We start from the raw sequence: 16,402 nt of genomic DNA, 5'->3' as shown, positions 1-16,402 counted from the left end.
ACTGAGGCACGGTGCAATGTAATATATTCAACAATACATAGTATATGGCAGAATCAAGATTGGAACCCAAGCAGTCTCACTTCAGAAAAGGCTGTACATTTCACTACTACTCATCCTATCTCTTTACCGCCTTAACAATAATGACAGCTTCTGGAAAGCACAGTGCAATGCTGTGCTAAGCCGCGGAAGTAATATCTTAAAAAGTGAATTTATTCTCCCCTTTGCCTTGTCCTTCCTCTGGTGAAAATATCAACACAGGGAGGAAAGGTGGGCGGAGGAAAGGTGGGCAGAGGAAGAAGCCAGAGAGCTAGGATTAGACACGTTTACTGCCAAATAACCTGCTTCTTCAGAAGGCTGTTCATCTTTTCTCTTGGAATGCCTCATCAAAAAGTTTCATCTTTTGGGGTCTGAACAATAAAGGCCTAATAAGCACTCCAGTGTCTCACAGCGGTGAGAATGACGGCGAACTACAGGACTGGCCTACCCAGGATAGTTACTTAAACGGCACCCCACAAGCTCCGGGGCGAGCCTCGGGGAAGCTAGCCGAGGAGTGAGGCCACAGAAGTTTGTCGAGTGTGCTGGAAGTTCACGCCGCAGTTCTTCAGACTGCGAGTCCCGCCTGACATGTTAGATGACAGGGCGCCCGCAAGGTCCCATTTCTAATGAGGGCCGGGCTCGCGGCGACCCCCTAAACTTCACAACGGGCTCGCGCGTCCACGTGAGCGCAGGTAATGGACTGGAAGCGCCCCCCGCCAGCCAGGTTCCGCAGGGAGACCCGGGCAGCGCACTCGGAGATACAACCCCAGCCCGCCCCGCCCTCGAGAGCCGGGCCGCCGCCCCTCTGCCTCCCCAACCGCGGGCGCCGGAGGGGTGGGGCCGCCGCGACCTTCACCGCTCCGCGCCTGGGTTTTAGAGGGGGCAGGCGGGGGGAGGGGAGTGCCCCGGTCCGGTGACTTGGGCACCTGCGCGCCCCTTCCGTTCCCGCCCCGTCCCCACCGGCCGCGGCGCCCCAGATGAGGCCTGGAGTCCGGGACCCAGCTCGGGCCTGCGCTCCGCCCGGCCTCTCGGGCCGCCACGGGGCGAGGAAGAGGAGGCGGCGGCAGCTGCGCCGCTCCCGGCTCCTTACCGCTTCACCACGCCGGTTTTGATCTTGATCTGCCTCACGCGAGGATCGGCCATGGTCCCTCGAGCGCCGCGGGAATGAGGGGCGGAGAGCCGGGGTAACCGTTGAGGGAGACTGCGCGAAGGAAGCGGGTCTGTAGGCGTAGCCGGCGCGGGCTGGCGCGCATGCGCACACTGCGGCGCGGCCCCGGCGCCACCCTGGCGCTGTTGCCACACCCGCGGGGCGTGGGCCCAGGGTCGCGGGCCGAGGGCGGGCCACCACTCGCCCACCTCCGGTCCGTTTCCCGTTCGCAGAAACTGCTTCGTCTATCTCAAGTAGCCCTCCTTTTTAGTTCTTGAACAGCCCTCCTCTTAGTGTGAATACAAGTTACACTTTTCCCGGTCTCCACAGCCTGGGCGTTTGGGGAAACTTGTGTCTCCCCGGATAGACTGGTTTGGCCATGACATCGCTTTGCGAGATTATCCGCTGAATGGACGGAGTGACCTAAAAATTGAAGATATTTTCGGTGTCGTTATCTTATGTCAAATGGGGTAAAATGATGCAGGTTTAAAGAAATAAACTACCGTCATGCACGCAGTTAAGAAAATCCTTACCCTCTACCTCAGACCTCTGCAAACAATGTTTGTGGATAAATGCACCTAACAAAAGAAACGACTATAGGACTTATTCAAAAATCATTACCTCTAGTGAATCTTAAATATCCAACTTACAAAAATTGAGTGGCATAAAAAAGCTTGGGCTTCGTGGTCAAACAAACCCACTGACCTTGGGTATTAAAGGGGTTTTACCCTTTAATAGCTAACTGACACTGGGCACACAGGCCACTTAACCTCGCTGCTGAGGCTTTTGCCTTGTATGCAAAATAGAAATAATGTCCACTTTACAGAGTAGATATGAAGGTTAAAGCTCAATGCGTGACACATAATACTCAACAGCTTTTGACTATTTTATATTTTCAAAAAATGTGTCTATTGCATAAAATGAGACACACCTCCAGTGAGCTCTGGCAGCCTCTTCCCGACGGAGTCCCCCAAGGAACGCAGGGCAGAGCCTCCTTCCTTTTATAGTTTCTTGGTATCATTCTTCAAAGGTCTGTCTTTACCCTTCCCTACACTTGATTCACTCCTTCTGGCTTTTATGACTAGCTCTGGACAGTTCAAGACACTGCCAGTTCAGGAACCTTAGTATAAATCCAAGATCAAAACCTACCTCCTGGAGAAAGTCTACTATGACTGACCCCTGCCCATTTAATGCTCCGTGGATACTCTGGAATCACCCAAAATCAATTTTTATTTTTAGTATATTTCTTTTTTAATTTTAAATAAATTTATTTATTTATTTATTGGCTGTGTTGGATCTTCATTGCTGCACGCGGGCTTTCTCTAGTTGCGGCGAGCAGGGGCTACTCTTTGTTGTGGTGTGCAGGCTTCTCATTGCGGTGGCTTCTCTTGTTGAGGAGCATGGGCTATAAGGGCGCGTGGGCTTTAGAAGTTGTGGCACGCGGGCTCTAGAGCACAGGCTCAGTAGTTGTGGCGCATGGGCTTAGCTGCTCCGCGGCATGTGGGATCTTCCCGGACCAGGGATCGAACCCGTGTCGCCTGCATTGGCAGGCGGATTCTTAACCGCTGAGCCACCAGGGAAGCCCTATTTTTGGTATATTTCTTTTAAAAACTATTGTTTGAGTCCTTCATGAGGGTGTGCTCACTCTCTTCATTGGATTATAAACATCTTTAGAGGCAAGAATCTTGTCTTCTATAAATCTTCCTCTCCTAACCTCCACCTGTGTTCTGTACACAGCAGGTGTTAAATTCAGTAAATACTGTCATCTGACTGGTTGGCACACTGAAATAAACTTCAAGTGACACAGCAGACCTATGAAATACTGGGGGGTGGCGGGGCGGGGGAGGTAAAAACAAAACAAAACAGAAAAACCAACAGACTCAACACAGCAAAATGCTACAAACAGGAATCCAGTAGACCATTAATATAAAGTTACTGGGCAACCCCTTAAGGCAAAGAAAAAACAGCAGTGAAACCCACACACCAAAAGATTGTGCTGATAGGGCTCTTGCTATTGTCAAGGATCTTCCCTTAGTCAGGCCACAAAAGCCTTGTAACTCTTCATACTTTCCTTTTTGCCTGGGTTTCCAGAACCTCAGAGCTTAGTTTTGCACTGATTTGCAGGATTTCCCTCAGCCTAGGTTTTTTGATGTAAATACCTAATATCTCCCCAAACCCCCAACTGTACCTCCACCCATTTGCTATTTTTCTCTTTGTTTTAATGATTTCATATGTGTGAACCAGTAATAGATAAATGTAACATACCAGCCAAAAGACCTGTATATTTCTATATTTATACGAATGTCTATCCTACCGTATTCTTAGTTTCCTATTTAGGACCTCCCAGATGACTTATTTATTTAACGAACACTTTGTATGGGGCTTAATAAGGGATACCACTGTATCCCAGCATGTAGCAATGCCTGGCATATAGTCAGTACTCAATAAATATTTCTTGAATGAATAAATGCTGCTTTAAAACTCTTTTTTTCCATTTAACAATATGTCACGGAGCCTTCTCATTTCAGCAAAAGAGCTACTAAGATAATCTGAAATATCCTATCACCCCCCACCCCATACACACACATATCATCTTTCTCTGGGCCTTGCTCCTTTGGGTCTGGACTTTGAGGAGGTAAACCAACAAGAGGTCATTTTTGTTAGTATGGGAGAGGAGGGCTAACCATAGAAGGCCTGCAAGATCTAGGCAGGGAGATGCCCTAGGGTATTTGGAATAGAAACTATGTAAGCTGCATTTCTCACTGTTTGACACCCTTCTGTTCTGTTATCCATAAACCTTAATTGAGTTCTGTTTAAGTATTCCAGCCTGGCCTCAGGTGACCTATAGGAATGACTCTGTAGGGGACTCTCTAAGGGATAAGTTTATTAACATTTGAGATTGAGGGTTAAAGAGATCTGAGAGATCCCCAGGACTGGGTGAATCTAGTAGAACAACAGGAAAGTCTAGCCATCTCCTCTGTGAGTGGCAATTCTCCATTGCTAATAATCTTAGAGGGTTGAGGTAATATTTTATTAAAGAATGCTGCTGATTCCCTTACAAGTACAGGTTGTTTTCCCCACACACTTACGGGGCTATAAATTTAGTCTCACCATCCCTTCATGTCATTCTCTTCCAATTGTCTCCAAGCGCCTCAAGATTAGAGACCACATCACATTCATCTTAGTCTCCCCAGCATGAAGCTTAATGCCTAATGGCAAGTAGATGCACAGTAAGTATTTGCTGAGTTAAATAAAAGTCAAATATGGGACTGAGATAGATTTCTAATTTTGATGACAGCAAGAGACCGGTCATGTTTTTATCAACAGTACTTCTTTGTTTAAGTAATCTCTGCAGGGTGTCTTCTCCAGCTGGCCATCTCATTTTATGAAATGAAATTACAACATCAGAGCAACTGCACACTAGGCCCCATAGCCCTAATGAATGTTGTTTTAAGCCACTAACTTTGGGGTAATTAATTCATTATGCATCCATAGATAACTAGTGCAAAGGTTATGCATGGGCTCCTTTTCATCAAGGCTGATCTAGCTACTACTACTACTGCTGAATAGCTAACCTGCCGGCAGTAAAGACCAATTTTGACCCCTTGATATGGCACCATTCCAAGAGAAGATTATCTGGTGGCACCTTGATTATCTGGTGGACTCCTTCCATCCTGGAAAGTACAGTGTAGCAACCATGGGATATACCACTCAGGTCTACCTTCAAGAGAAACTTCTGTGGGGAGCATAGTTGACTGTCAGCCTTAAACTTCCACAACTTTGGATTCACATATTTACCCCAAGTCCATACTTCCATCCCAGCCAATTATTGAGCTAGTAGAGGTACTAAAGCCAGATGATTCCTCTATGGGAAATCTTTACTTGGGAACTCCCTATCAACCTGGTCAAGATTTTATAAGAACTACATTGCAGTCTGAAGCTTTTTCTACCCAATCTTTCCTTCCTCCTTCTTATTACAGGTGTCAGACCACCTGCTTTGCAGTCTGAAGTTTCTCCCTGCTACTTCTGCTCTCTCCCACCATATTCTTCACAGATGTTTCCTCCAATAAATTCTTGTGTGTCTGATTCCCATCTTGGCATCTGCTTCTTGAAGAGTCTAAAATGACACAGGCAATGATTTATCCTTATCAGAATTGACGTCTATTCCAGATATGGATTTGTTTAATGACATGGTAAATTCATGACTCAACATTGCATAAGATCAAAGGAAATATAACAATGAGACCACAGAGTCCACTGGTCTTATCATATGCCTCATCACCTAGAAGCAACCAGCTTAATAGAAAATAGAATGGCCTGTTAAAGACTCAGCTAAATTGACAATTCAGGGATAGTACACTTGGGATTGGGGCACCATTCTCCAGGATATGATATATGTACTGAACTAATAGCTGACATATTGTCTCTCAGTACATAGAATACATGGAATGGAACCACGAAACCAAAGGATGGAAATAAGATAGGGACCTTTCACCATCACATCCAGTAATCCACTTGTGGAAACTGTTCTTACGGTAATCCATGCCACCTTAGGCTCTGTTAGATTAGAGGCCCTAGTTCCACGGAGAATGCTTCTATGATAGGAAATAGCAAGAATTCCATTGAACCTGAAGCTATGCCTACTATTAGATTGCTTTGGGCTTTTCATGTGAGTGGTTCATCATGCAAAAAAAGAACTTACTGGTAGTGGAACTTGATCCCAAATTCCATAAAGAGCAAGGGTTGCAACTTCACATGATGCAGAGAAGAGTGTCTGGAATTTAGGGCATTCATTAGGAGTGTTGCTGTAAGTCACTAAGTTTGTGGTGATTTGTTACAGCAGCAAGAGGAAACTGAAACACCCACTGTGGACTGATGTCACCTCCTGTGGCCCAGCCTTCTTTTCTCTCCCGAACAGTGTTTCTACCAACCCATAAAGGTCAGCCAGGGCATTAGTCATACCACTTCTATGACCGAATGCATAACTCTCCTTAGGAAGCCGTGGAGAAAGGTCAGGTTTCAACAAAGTCTACTAAAGGTGAAATATGCACACCCTATAATCCACAAATTCTTCTCCAAGTACAAATGCTCACTTATGTTTCCCAAAAGACATGTACAAGAATGTTAAGGGAGGACTGTTTACAACAGTCAGAAACTGTAAACAACATAACTCTGTGGCTTCCCTTTTCACTCTCAGAATGGTATGTTAGATGAACAGAAGTTCTTGATTTTACATTTAGATTTTAGTAGTCCAGTGACTACATTCTTCCCTTTATGGTGAGTGCTTTTTGTATTATATTTAAGAAATCTTTGCCTACATACGTCATGAAGACAGTATCCTATGTTTTATTATAGAAGACTTATTTTTTACCTGTCATATTTAGATCCACATTCCACTAGAATTTGTATTTATGTATGGTGTAAGTAGAAGTCAATATTAAATTTTTTACCATGTGAATTGATCACTATTTAAAGCCTTCCCCATACTATGTTTTCTGCTCTATTTATAAATTGTTAAGGGCATCTATGGTAGATACTATTAACTGGCTTACCAAACACTCATTCCCCAAACCCTTCTTCTTACCTGTTTCCACTGTAGGGCTTATTCTCTCAACCTTCCTTGCAGCTAGAGGTGGTGAGTTAGATATAACTGGAAACAGGTAGGTGGTTGATGGAAATGCTTTGGATTTCTTCATAAAAGGAACAAATACAGGGAACTGCCCCTTTCCCACTTCTTCAATGAAAGTAGATGGAACAACTGGACTTAAAACATCCACCTTGGGCTTCCCTGGTGGCGCAGTGGTTGAGAATCTGCCTGCCAATGCAGGGGACATGGGTTCGAGCTCTGGTCTGGGAAGATCCCACATGCCGCGGAGCAACTAAGCCCTTGCACCACAACTACTGAGCCTGCGCGTCTGGAGCCTGTGCTCCGCAACAAGAGAGGCCGCGATAGTGAGAGGCCCGCGCACCGCGATGAAGAGTGGCCCCGCTTGCCGCAGCTAGAGAAAGCCCTCGCACAGAAACGAAGACCCAACACAGCCAATAAGTAAATAAATTAATTAATTAATTAAAAAAAAAAAACCATCCACCTTTCAATCATGAGGAAAAGACAAATATTTCAGAGACACCGGTCGTGACATCACTGAGCTGCTGAGCAAAAGCCAGCGGCTGTCCCTAGTCATCTTATGTGAGAAAAACAAATCCTTACATATTTAACTACTGTTTATGAGATTTCTGTTACTTGCGGCCCAAAGGAATTTCTAACTAATACAAAATCCATTAGAACTCCAAGTGTATGTCTTTCTTTGGGAGTGGGGAAAGATATAGCCATTGGATCTTTGGAAGAAAGATGCCTATGAAAACAAAAATATCTCCAATTGTGGCTTTCATAATGTGCTGTGTTCTCATTGTATGCATGTATTAAACATGCAACTTAAATGACCACAGGTCACAGAGTATGGAGGTCGGAAGGCTGCATGTTTTAGACAACAGGAGTTCTACACAGGCATCGAGAGAATATTATCCTTTTGTCAGTGACTTACAGAGGGCCCTATTTACAGCTGAACAGGTATCTGATATAACAATTCATTGCTCTGACACATATTGCAATCATGATGTGCAGTTTTTAATGCATCATGTTACATTAGCTCAGCCTATGGTCTAATACCGTGTAACATAAATTTTGCCAAAAGGAATGACATTACATGACACTGACTTTTAAAAGACACACACTATTTTTTCAGATCACATACCTTTTATCCATGAGTGCCCAATTCAAAAATCAAGCTGGCAGACAAAAGTGGCATGAATGTGTAGCTTCAAAGCAGCATATTTATCTTGAGTAGTTTTGCACATTTCTACCTGTAGTCAATGATTCCATTCCATTTTTATGTTGAAATGCATGAGCAACATTAATGGACCTTTTTTTGTCACCTGAAGTACGACTTTTATTCAGGGTCAATCAAGAGAGACCTGGAAGGTGTTTTTGGATTACATGCTATAGATAAAATCTTTTTATGTGTTTATCATGAGCTCTCTGACTGTTCTATTTGAAACTCTCACCAAAATATTTATGACTATTTTATTTGTATCATATCTCAGACACATTATTCCTTTCAATAAGATATTTTTCTTAGGTGTGAAATATTTTCAATTGTCATTATATATTCTTTTTTTGATATTAATTAGAAGCACAACAAAAAAAAGATAAGGTTTTTGGACAACATATTACAGTTTCCAGATTACTAAAAGAATATTCTAAATACTGGGTCACAAAGATCCATTCATACAGGTTTTTAAATTTAAATTATTTACTTCTTTTTGAAATTATCTTCTAACAGAATTTCTTGTCCATTATAGTAAACTACTTAAGGCCTAGAGAATTCTTCTTGTGTTACGAATCTAAAGTAAAAAGAAAAAATTAAGTTATCATCTGTGAAAACTTACTAGAATTCTGCAGAATAGTCTGCTAATGGGAAGGGAGTCTTTGTGAAATGGCTTTTCCCCTAGTATTTTAAGGTAATATAAAGATATTACTTCTTAATTGAGGAGAGGAATTTCAACTTCCACAACTTCAATTCTAACATTACTACCCTAATATTTAATTACTGTAGTGTTATTTCATTATTACTACAATTATTTCTGTTCCCTCATTACCATATTTTTTGCACACCCTTGTGTGGGTGTGATTGCCATTTAACCATATAGTTGTGATTTTTAAGAATTCTTTTAGTATAAGAGTTATATGCTTCCAAACAGATAACTAATAAGAATTTGCCGTATAGCAGAGGGAACTCTATTCAATACTCTGTAATGGCCTATATAGGAAAAGAATCTAAAAAAAAAGAGTGGATATATGTATACATATAAATGATTCACTTTGCTGTACTGAAACTAACACAACATTGTAAATCAACTATACTACAAAAAAATTTTTTTAAAAAAGAACTAACCACCCCCCCCACCCCGTCCCCAGCAAAGAGTAATATGCTTCCAAGTGATATGGAAACTTTCGAGTGGATAGAACTTAACCAATTCTCCTTGGCTCTTTAGCCACACAGGAAATCAGAGTAACAGAATTCAATAATAACCTTGGTTAAATACAGTAAAACAACTGGAAGTCTAATATGACACCAAGTAACCAGTAATTAATGATTAATTTTTTTCCCACTTTTTACTCAAATGCTTTGGTATTTAGTCACACAGTGGTGCTCCTGAAATGATTAAAAGCAGGGACTGGGGCCTCAGTGACACATTCTTACTGGGTAACCTTGAGCAATTTACTAATTCTCTCTGAGACTCAGTTTCCTCAACTGTAAAGTGGAGACAAAATATCTGCCACATAAGGTTGTGGTGGATGTGAAACTTATATAAGACAATGTATGTGAAGGATTTAGCACAATGCCTGGCACATCATAAATATTCAATAAATGGTAATTATTGTTATTATCTTAACTCATGTAGGAAAAGAAAAAAATTATCCAGAATTGATGCCCTTTATTAAAATTATATTATGGAACAAGTTTACTTTTTTTTTTTTACTGAACTAACAAAGGATTCCAAAGCAAATGAGATATAAATATTATTGGACTAATCTTCTATTACAAACAGTAAAGGAAAGGAATCCTCACACGTTAAATTTATTATTGGCAATTTGCATTATTAAAATATCCTTTCAATGAATACATTTAAAATATTCTGTGTAAACTGTGTATTTATGCCTATCAGGTTTAATGCCAGCTATATACCTTTGGAAAAGGTATAAACTTTTAATTTTTCTTCTGAAAGGCTTTAGGTACGATAAAATGCAATAATGTAAATAAAGATACAATTCTTAACATGTAGTAAGTGTTTAATAAATGATAATTGTTATTATTTCCAAACAGGGCAGAGTCTATGCACATGAACTTTCATCACTCTGAAGGGCATACTGTATATTTTAAAAATACTTATAACAATATTTAAAATAGTGCCTCTTAATGCAGCCTATATTTTTCTTCTAGTGCAGAAAAAAAAATTCAGGTGAGAAAGTTGCAAAAAGGTAAAGGAAAACAAAGATGAAAATCAATAAAATTACAGAAAAGGCATTATTAGTGTTCAATTCTTTATTTAAAGAATGAGAATTCATCTTTGCCAAATCACTGGAGAACAAACACTGGGAATGCAATATTGTTTAACTCATATTAACTAAAAATTAGTGCCTACAAGTAAAGACTGATATATAATTTAAGTTGTTTGCGCTATTACACACAGTGGAATTTTGCTTTCCTTTCTTTATAAAAGTTCATTTCCATAAGTAACAATGGAAAAAAAAATCAGTTTTACAAAAACTGCTTTGTAAGTGGTTGGTGAAGTTTGCTTGGATACCACACTAATCAAAGCAACTACGTTTTAACTGTTCTAACAGGAATAAAAAATAGTAGGGGAGAACATTCAAGACACCTTGTCTTTCTGGACAGTAATGTAGCGCTCAGCTACAAAATGATAAGAGTACGCAGTATGGACACTTTGTGAATTATTCAAAAGGAGAAAGGGAAGCTTCAGAGGAAACTACCAGCTTCCAGTGGCTGTTGCAAACTGTTTCAGCTGGACACTCACTGTGCCCTTTAAACTTTCTTTCTTTTTTTTTAATAAATTTATTTATTTATTTGGCTGTGTTGGATCTTCGTTGCCACGCGCGGGCTTTCTCTAGTTGCGTCGAGTGGGGGTTACTCTTCATTGTGGTGCATGGGCTTCTCATTGCGGTGGCTTCTCTTGTTGCAGAGCACCGGCTCTAGGCACGTGGGCTGCAGTAGTTGCGGCATGCGGGCTCAGTAGTTGTGGCTTGCGGGGCTCTAGAGCGCAGGCTCAGTAGTTGTGGCTCACGGGCTTAGTTGCTCCGCGGCATGTGGGATCTTCCCGGACCAGGGCTCGAACCCGTGTCCCCTGCATTGGCAGGCGGATTCTTAACCACTGCGCCACCAGGCAAGTCCCTAAACTTTCATTATCCGCGTTTTTGCTTTTGCAACCAATTGGAAATGGATATAAAACTACAAAGACAAAACACGAGTGAAAAACAGATGAATTTAATATAGAGCTAGGAGCTGAAAGAAAACGGAGAGCAGGAATGATTTGAGAAAAGGAAAGAAAAAAAGGTAGAAATACATTTGGGGTTAAATTGGTCCAAAGGGTGTGCTCAAGGTACTATAACCTTGCTGAATTTCTATTAGTTCAGTCTGTTACAAAGAGAGGAATGTTGACGTCTCCTACCATAACAGCAGATACATCTCTTTCTCCTTGCAGTTCTGCCAACTTTTGCTTTGTATATTTTGAAGCTCTGTTATTGGGTGCGTTCACATTTAGGACTGTTATGTCTTCTTGGTGAATTAACTCTTTTATCAGCCTGTAATGTCTCCCTTTATCCTTGGTGATCTTCTGTGCTATGAAGTCTACTTTGTCTTATTTTAGTACAGTCACTCCCTATTTCTTTTGATGAGTGTTCATATGGTATATCTTTCTCCATCCTATTACTTTAACCTACTTATACAATTATATTTGAAGTGAGTTTCTTGTAGACAACATATACTTTGGTCTTGTTCGTTTGCTTTTTTGCTGACCATTCTATATCTGTCTTTATCTGATGTATTTAAACCATTTACATTTTTTAAAAAACACTTATTTATTTATTTATTTATTTGGCTGCACCGGGTCTTAGTTGTAGCACACGGGATCTTCATTGTCGATGTGGGATCTTTAGTTGTGGCATGCGGGATCTTTAGTTGTGGCATGGGAACTCTTAGTGGCAGCATGTGGGATCTAATTCCCCAGCCAGGGATCAAACCCAGGCCCCCTGCATTGGGAGTGTGGAGTCTTAGCCACTGGACCACCGGGGAAGTCCCCTAAGCCATTTACATTTAATGTAACTATCATATGGTTAGATTCAGGTCAACCACTTTATTATTTGTTCTCTGTTTGTCTCCTTCATTTTTTTGTTCCTCTGTTCCCCATCTTACCTTTGCTGTCTTCCTTTAGATTATTTGAATATTCAATATTTCATTTTAATTGATCAATTGTCATTTGGGCTATATCTCTTTGTGTGTGTTTGTGTGTGTGTGTGTGTGTGTGTGTGTGTGTGTGTGCTCCAGGGGTTATAATACATATAGCTAACCATTTATAGTCTACTCAGAGCTAGTATTTTACCACTTTAAGTAAAATGCAGATGCCTTACAACCATATTGGTCCCTTTGTCTTCCCACTTTTATGTTACAGTGGTCATATGAACTACATGTCACACACAGAAAATGATGTCTAGACGTCTGGTGTCTTGGGAGGTAATTTACATTTGAAAAAAAGAGGATTATTAAGATGACTATGTGAATGAGGTAAGACAAAGATTAGAATGGAGGTTTTACTGATGGTAGTGTTAAGACTCTAGTAAGGAATCAGGAGTTAAATAGATATTCAATGTCATTTGATTCAAATATCTTTGGTGTGGTGCTTGGGAAAGGGAAGGGTGTGGGTGATGGGGAAGGTTGCATATGTTGTAATCATAGTCCTCAAAAAGGCCTATGATTGGGACTTCCCTGGTGGCGCAGTGGTTAAGAATCTGCCTGCCCAATGCAGAGGACACAGGTTCGATCCCTGGTCCAGGAAGATCCCACATGCCGCGGAGCAACTAAGCCCATGCACCACAACTACTGAGCCTACGTGCCACAACTACTGAATCCCGCGCACCTAGAGCTCATGTTCCACAACAAGGGAAGCCACTGCAATGAGAAGCCTACTCACCGCAACAAAGAGTAGCCCCCCCCAAAAAAAAGAGTAGCCCCTGCTCGCCGCAACTAGAGAAAGCCCACACGTAGCAACAAAGACCCAACGCAGCCAAAAATTAAAATTAATTTTTAAAAAATGCTTACAACTATTTGGCTGTTTTCATATATTATTAATAATGAAATACTTTCTAGAGAAAGAAGGTGCAGGGAGCAATTTCTCTGAAATAGGTGACAGCTGGCTCAGTGCAGAAGCACAAAAACAGACAGTTATTTCAATAAACCCTGCATTGAGCTACATCTGTGTTACCTAGACCTGTGATGGAGGGAGGTTCCAGATTTCAGGGGAGATTAAGGGAATTTATGCCATAAGCTAGTGATCAGCTGGTAAGGTAATTCTGCTTAAGAAGCTTTCCTTTTCAAACTGGGATATACTAAACAGATCCAAAGCAGCTACATTTCTCAGCAATATTCAGCAATCCAAGCCTGAATAATCACACAAAGCCAGGATTTTTAAATTAGAATTTTGGTTTAAGCCTTAGTACTGCTTATTTCTTTGACGTACCAGCTAAATTGTTTCTTCTCTTGGAGACAACTTTGGCTACAGACTGTTCAAAACTTGTCCTTGAGTTATTTTTCCTTTGCCCTCCGGCAGGCCCAGAACCCTCCCAGAAGAAAGCAATTGTTAAGCCATGCACTCTTCCCCTAGAATATCCTTTCAAGCTTTTCCTCAAGCCAAAATAACAACCTTTTGACAACTCAGCTCTAAGAAAGCCCCAGAGTAAGCACTCAGTACTATGGAAACAATCATCTGACATCATTCCAGTAAATCCATCTTTGAGCTATGCAGTTTGTTTTACTGTAATGGTGTTATTTTGGGATTTATTGGCTTCCAGAACTAAGAAAAAGACATAGAAGCACTCAGAACAACTGCTCAGTTATAAAGGGGAAAAATCAAATACCTACAAAATGTACCACTCTATTGTTCATTTATTTCTTCTAGTTTTCTTCTTATTTTGACAGGTTATTTGATGTGAACTCATCTTGGTTTTGGTTTTTTTGCAAATCATATATATAAATTCTGAGACATGAGTAAATATCTTCTTGCCAATTTCAATAAAAGAAAGAGCAGAAAAATTGCAACTCATATACATCTGTATCATTCAAGGTACAGTCAATAGACAGAAACCATACCAGTTACTAGAACAGAGGCAATATAATTGTTATCTAAACTAAGTAAAGAAAAAGGCAAAATGAGGTGTCACAGAGGTAGCAGCTGTGACAAGCATTTACCAGCCCTAGAACTGGGGAACGAAGAAAGGGAGTTGGAATTTTTAAAAGTTAGGAGCTCAGAGGAGGAAGCTGACCTTGGAAAAGAGGATCTCAGTCAGCTTACGCAGGTATCTCTGAGAAGGCAGGATGAATTTGGTTCTGCAATGTTGAGAACAACTCAAAACTGAATTGAGCTGCTGCTATAGGAAGGAGCTGAGGCTGTTGGGATTAAAAAAAAAAAAAAAAAAAGGTGATGCTAGTGTGATGTGATGCTCACAGAAACAGGGAACATCCAGGAAGTACAGGAATGAGCAAGTCCCTTCTTCCTCCTCTAGCATTACAGGCTCCCTGACAAAGAAGAAATGTACTTTTCAGGGCTTCCCTGGTGGCGCAGTGGTTGAGAATCTGCCTGCCAATGCAGGGAACACGGGTTCGAGCCCTGGACCGGGAAGATCCCACATGCCACGGAGCAACTGGGCCCGTGAGCCACACCCACTGAGCCTGCGCGTCTGGAGCCTGTGCTCCGCAACAAGAGAGGCCGCGACAGTGAGAGGCCCGCGCACCGCGGTGAAGAGTGGCCCCCGCTCTCCGCAACTAGAGAAAGCCCTCGCACAGAAACGAAGACCCAACACAGCCAAAAATAAATAAATAAAAGTTTAAAAAAAAAAAAAAGAAGAAGAAGAAATGTACTTTTCAGAATTCTAGACCCAGCATCATGTTGCAAAGTATAAAAGAGTGGGTTTGGATGTGAGAGATAAAAACTTAATAAGAGAACATTTCAACAACTTATTCAAATTGCACTTAAATTAAGCAAGGTGAAGATATCAGATAGATTGGCTGGCTGGCTGCTGCTGAGGGGCTCTCAGGGAATCGCCTTGGAAGTGTTCCCTTCGTCCAGGCTTTGGTCTTCAGCTTTGCAGGTCCAGAAACGCAACTGTGTCAGAGCACCAAGAACTGATGGAGCTCAGAGGGATGGGGTCACATGATCTGACTTACAAGAGACAGATGAATAAACTCAAAGGCTAAGGTATTAATTCAGAGTGAGAAATACCACTGCCTAGATGGTTAAACTGGTACACAAATCCTTTCATCTGCAGAAATATGATGTCAGAAGGTAACTGATGGTCATGGAGTGAGAGTGGGAGAGTCAGCTGAATGTGCCCCATGGCTCTAGTGTTGGCTGACGCCACTACAGAGATGTGCTGGGCAAACTGACCAGATATCACATCAGCCAGTTAGTGTTCTCATCCCTTGTATAGAAGTAGACAGAGCCCCCCAAAAGCTGACTCTTTCTCTCATCTTTCCCTGGCTCCTGGCCTTCAGCTAGTATCTTTTCTTCAGACAGTTAATATACATAGTCAGTTATCATTTTATTTGTCATTGGTAGATGGTCTTAGACAAGTTATTAAATCTTTCTGAGTATTTTCTTTAGATGAGGAAGAATAATCTCTATGTCATGGGGCTGTTGTATATATTAAAAGCAGTAGTCCATGTAAATACTCATAGGACAGTGTCTAAAACACAGGAAGCTCTCAAAACATGTAAGTTCCACCCCTACTTTTTATCCTGCTTTGATTATAGTAAGACATTCTGCTCTTCTGACGTATGTTTCCCTTTAAAAAGATGAGTTAAATGGCTATATACTATTCCATTGAAAGGATGTACCCTTTTATTTAACCAGCAGCTATTATTGGGCAGTAAGATTGTTTCTAATTTTGTGTTATTACACATGATGTTTTATTTCTCATATCATGCCAGGCTAAATTCCCAGATAGATACTCCCACTGAAGAAAAATCGACCATATTCAAAAGCATCAAGGAGGAGGGAAATAAAAAATATCCAGGCCAAATACTACATGAAGGCAGAACTCAGAAGAGCAAATGCAAACAAACAAACAAAAATCTTAAAAGTAGCCAGAGATAAAAGGTAGTTTACTTTGAAAAAAGCAATGGATAAAGATCTATGCTCCCTAAGGCCACAGTGGATGGAAGAAGCCAGTGGAATGATATCCTCAATATGCCAAACTATATTCACTAGCATCTCCTTTAGTGTGGGTCTGCTGCTAGCAAACTCTCTCAATGTTTTTAATCTGAAAACACCTTTGTTTTGCCCTCATTCTTGAAAGATATTTTCACTGGGTAAAGAATTTTAAATTGATAGTGTTTTATTTTCTTGGCACATTGATATTTAAACACACAC

The 16,402-nt window shown here is 41.2% G+C and overlaps 1 protein-coding gene and 1 long non-coding RNA gene across 2 annotated transcripts in view; one reads left to right on the top strand and one right to left on the bottom strand.

Moving 5' to 3' along the window:
• The window catches only part of TBCA (tubulin folding cofactor A), a 97,634-nt gene extending 96,347 nt beyond the window's left edge, over positions 1-1,287 (bottom strand). Inside the window, exon 1 of the mRNA XM_082457431.1 lies at positions 1,127-1,287. Coding sequence (XP_082313557.1) covers positions 1,127-1,179 — 53 coding nt within the window. The 5' untranslated portion in view covers positions 1,180-1,287. The remainder of the gene's footprint in view (positions 1-1,126) is intronic.
• Positions 1-16,402, top strand: part of LOC309658639 — a 485,138-nt gene that overhangs the window by 255,554 nt on the left and 213,182 nt on the right. The window lies entirely within an intron of this gene.

Source organism: Balaenoptera physalus (genome assembly GCF_965194825.1).
Source record: "Balaenoptera physalus genome assembly, chromosome: 3".
In the NCBI taxonomy this organism is placed as follows: domain Eukaryota; kingdom Metazoa; phylum Chordata; class Mammalia; order Artiodactyla; family Balaenopteridae; genus Balaenoptera; species Balaenoptera physalus.
This window is presented reverse-complemented; position numbering and strand designations above follow the sequence as displayed.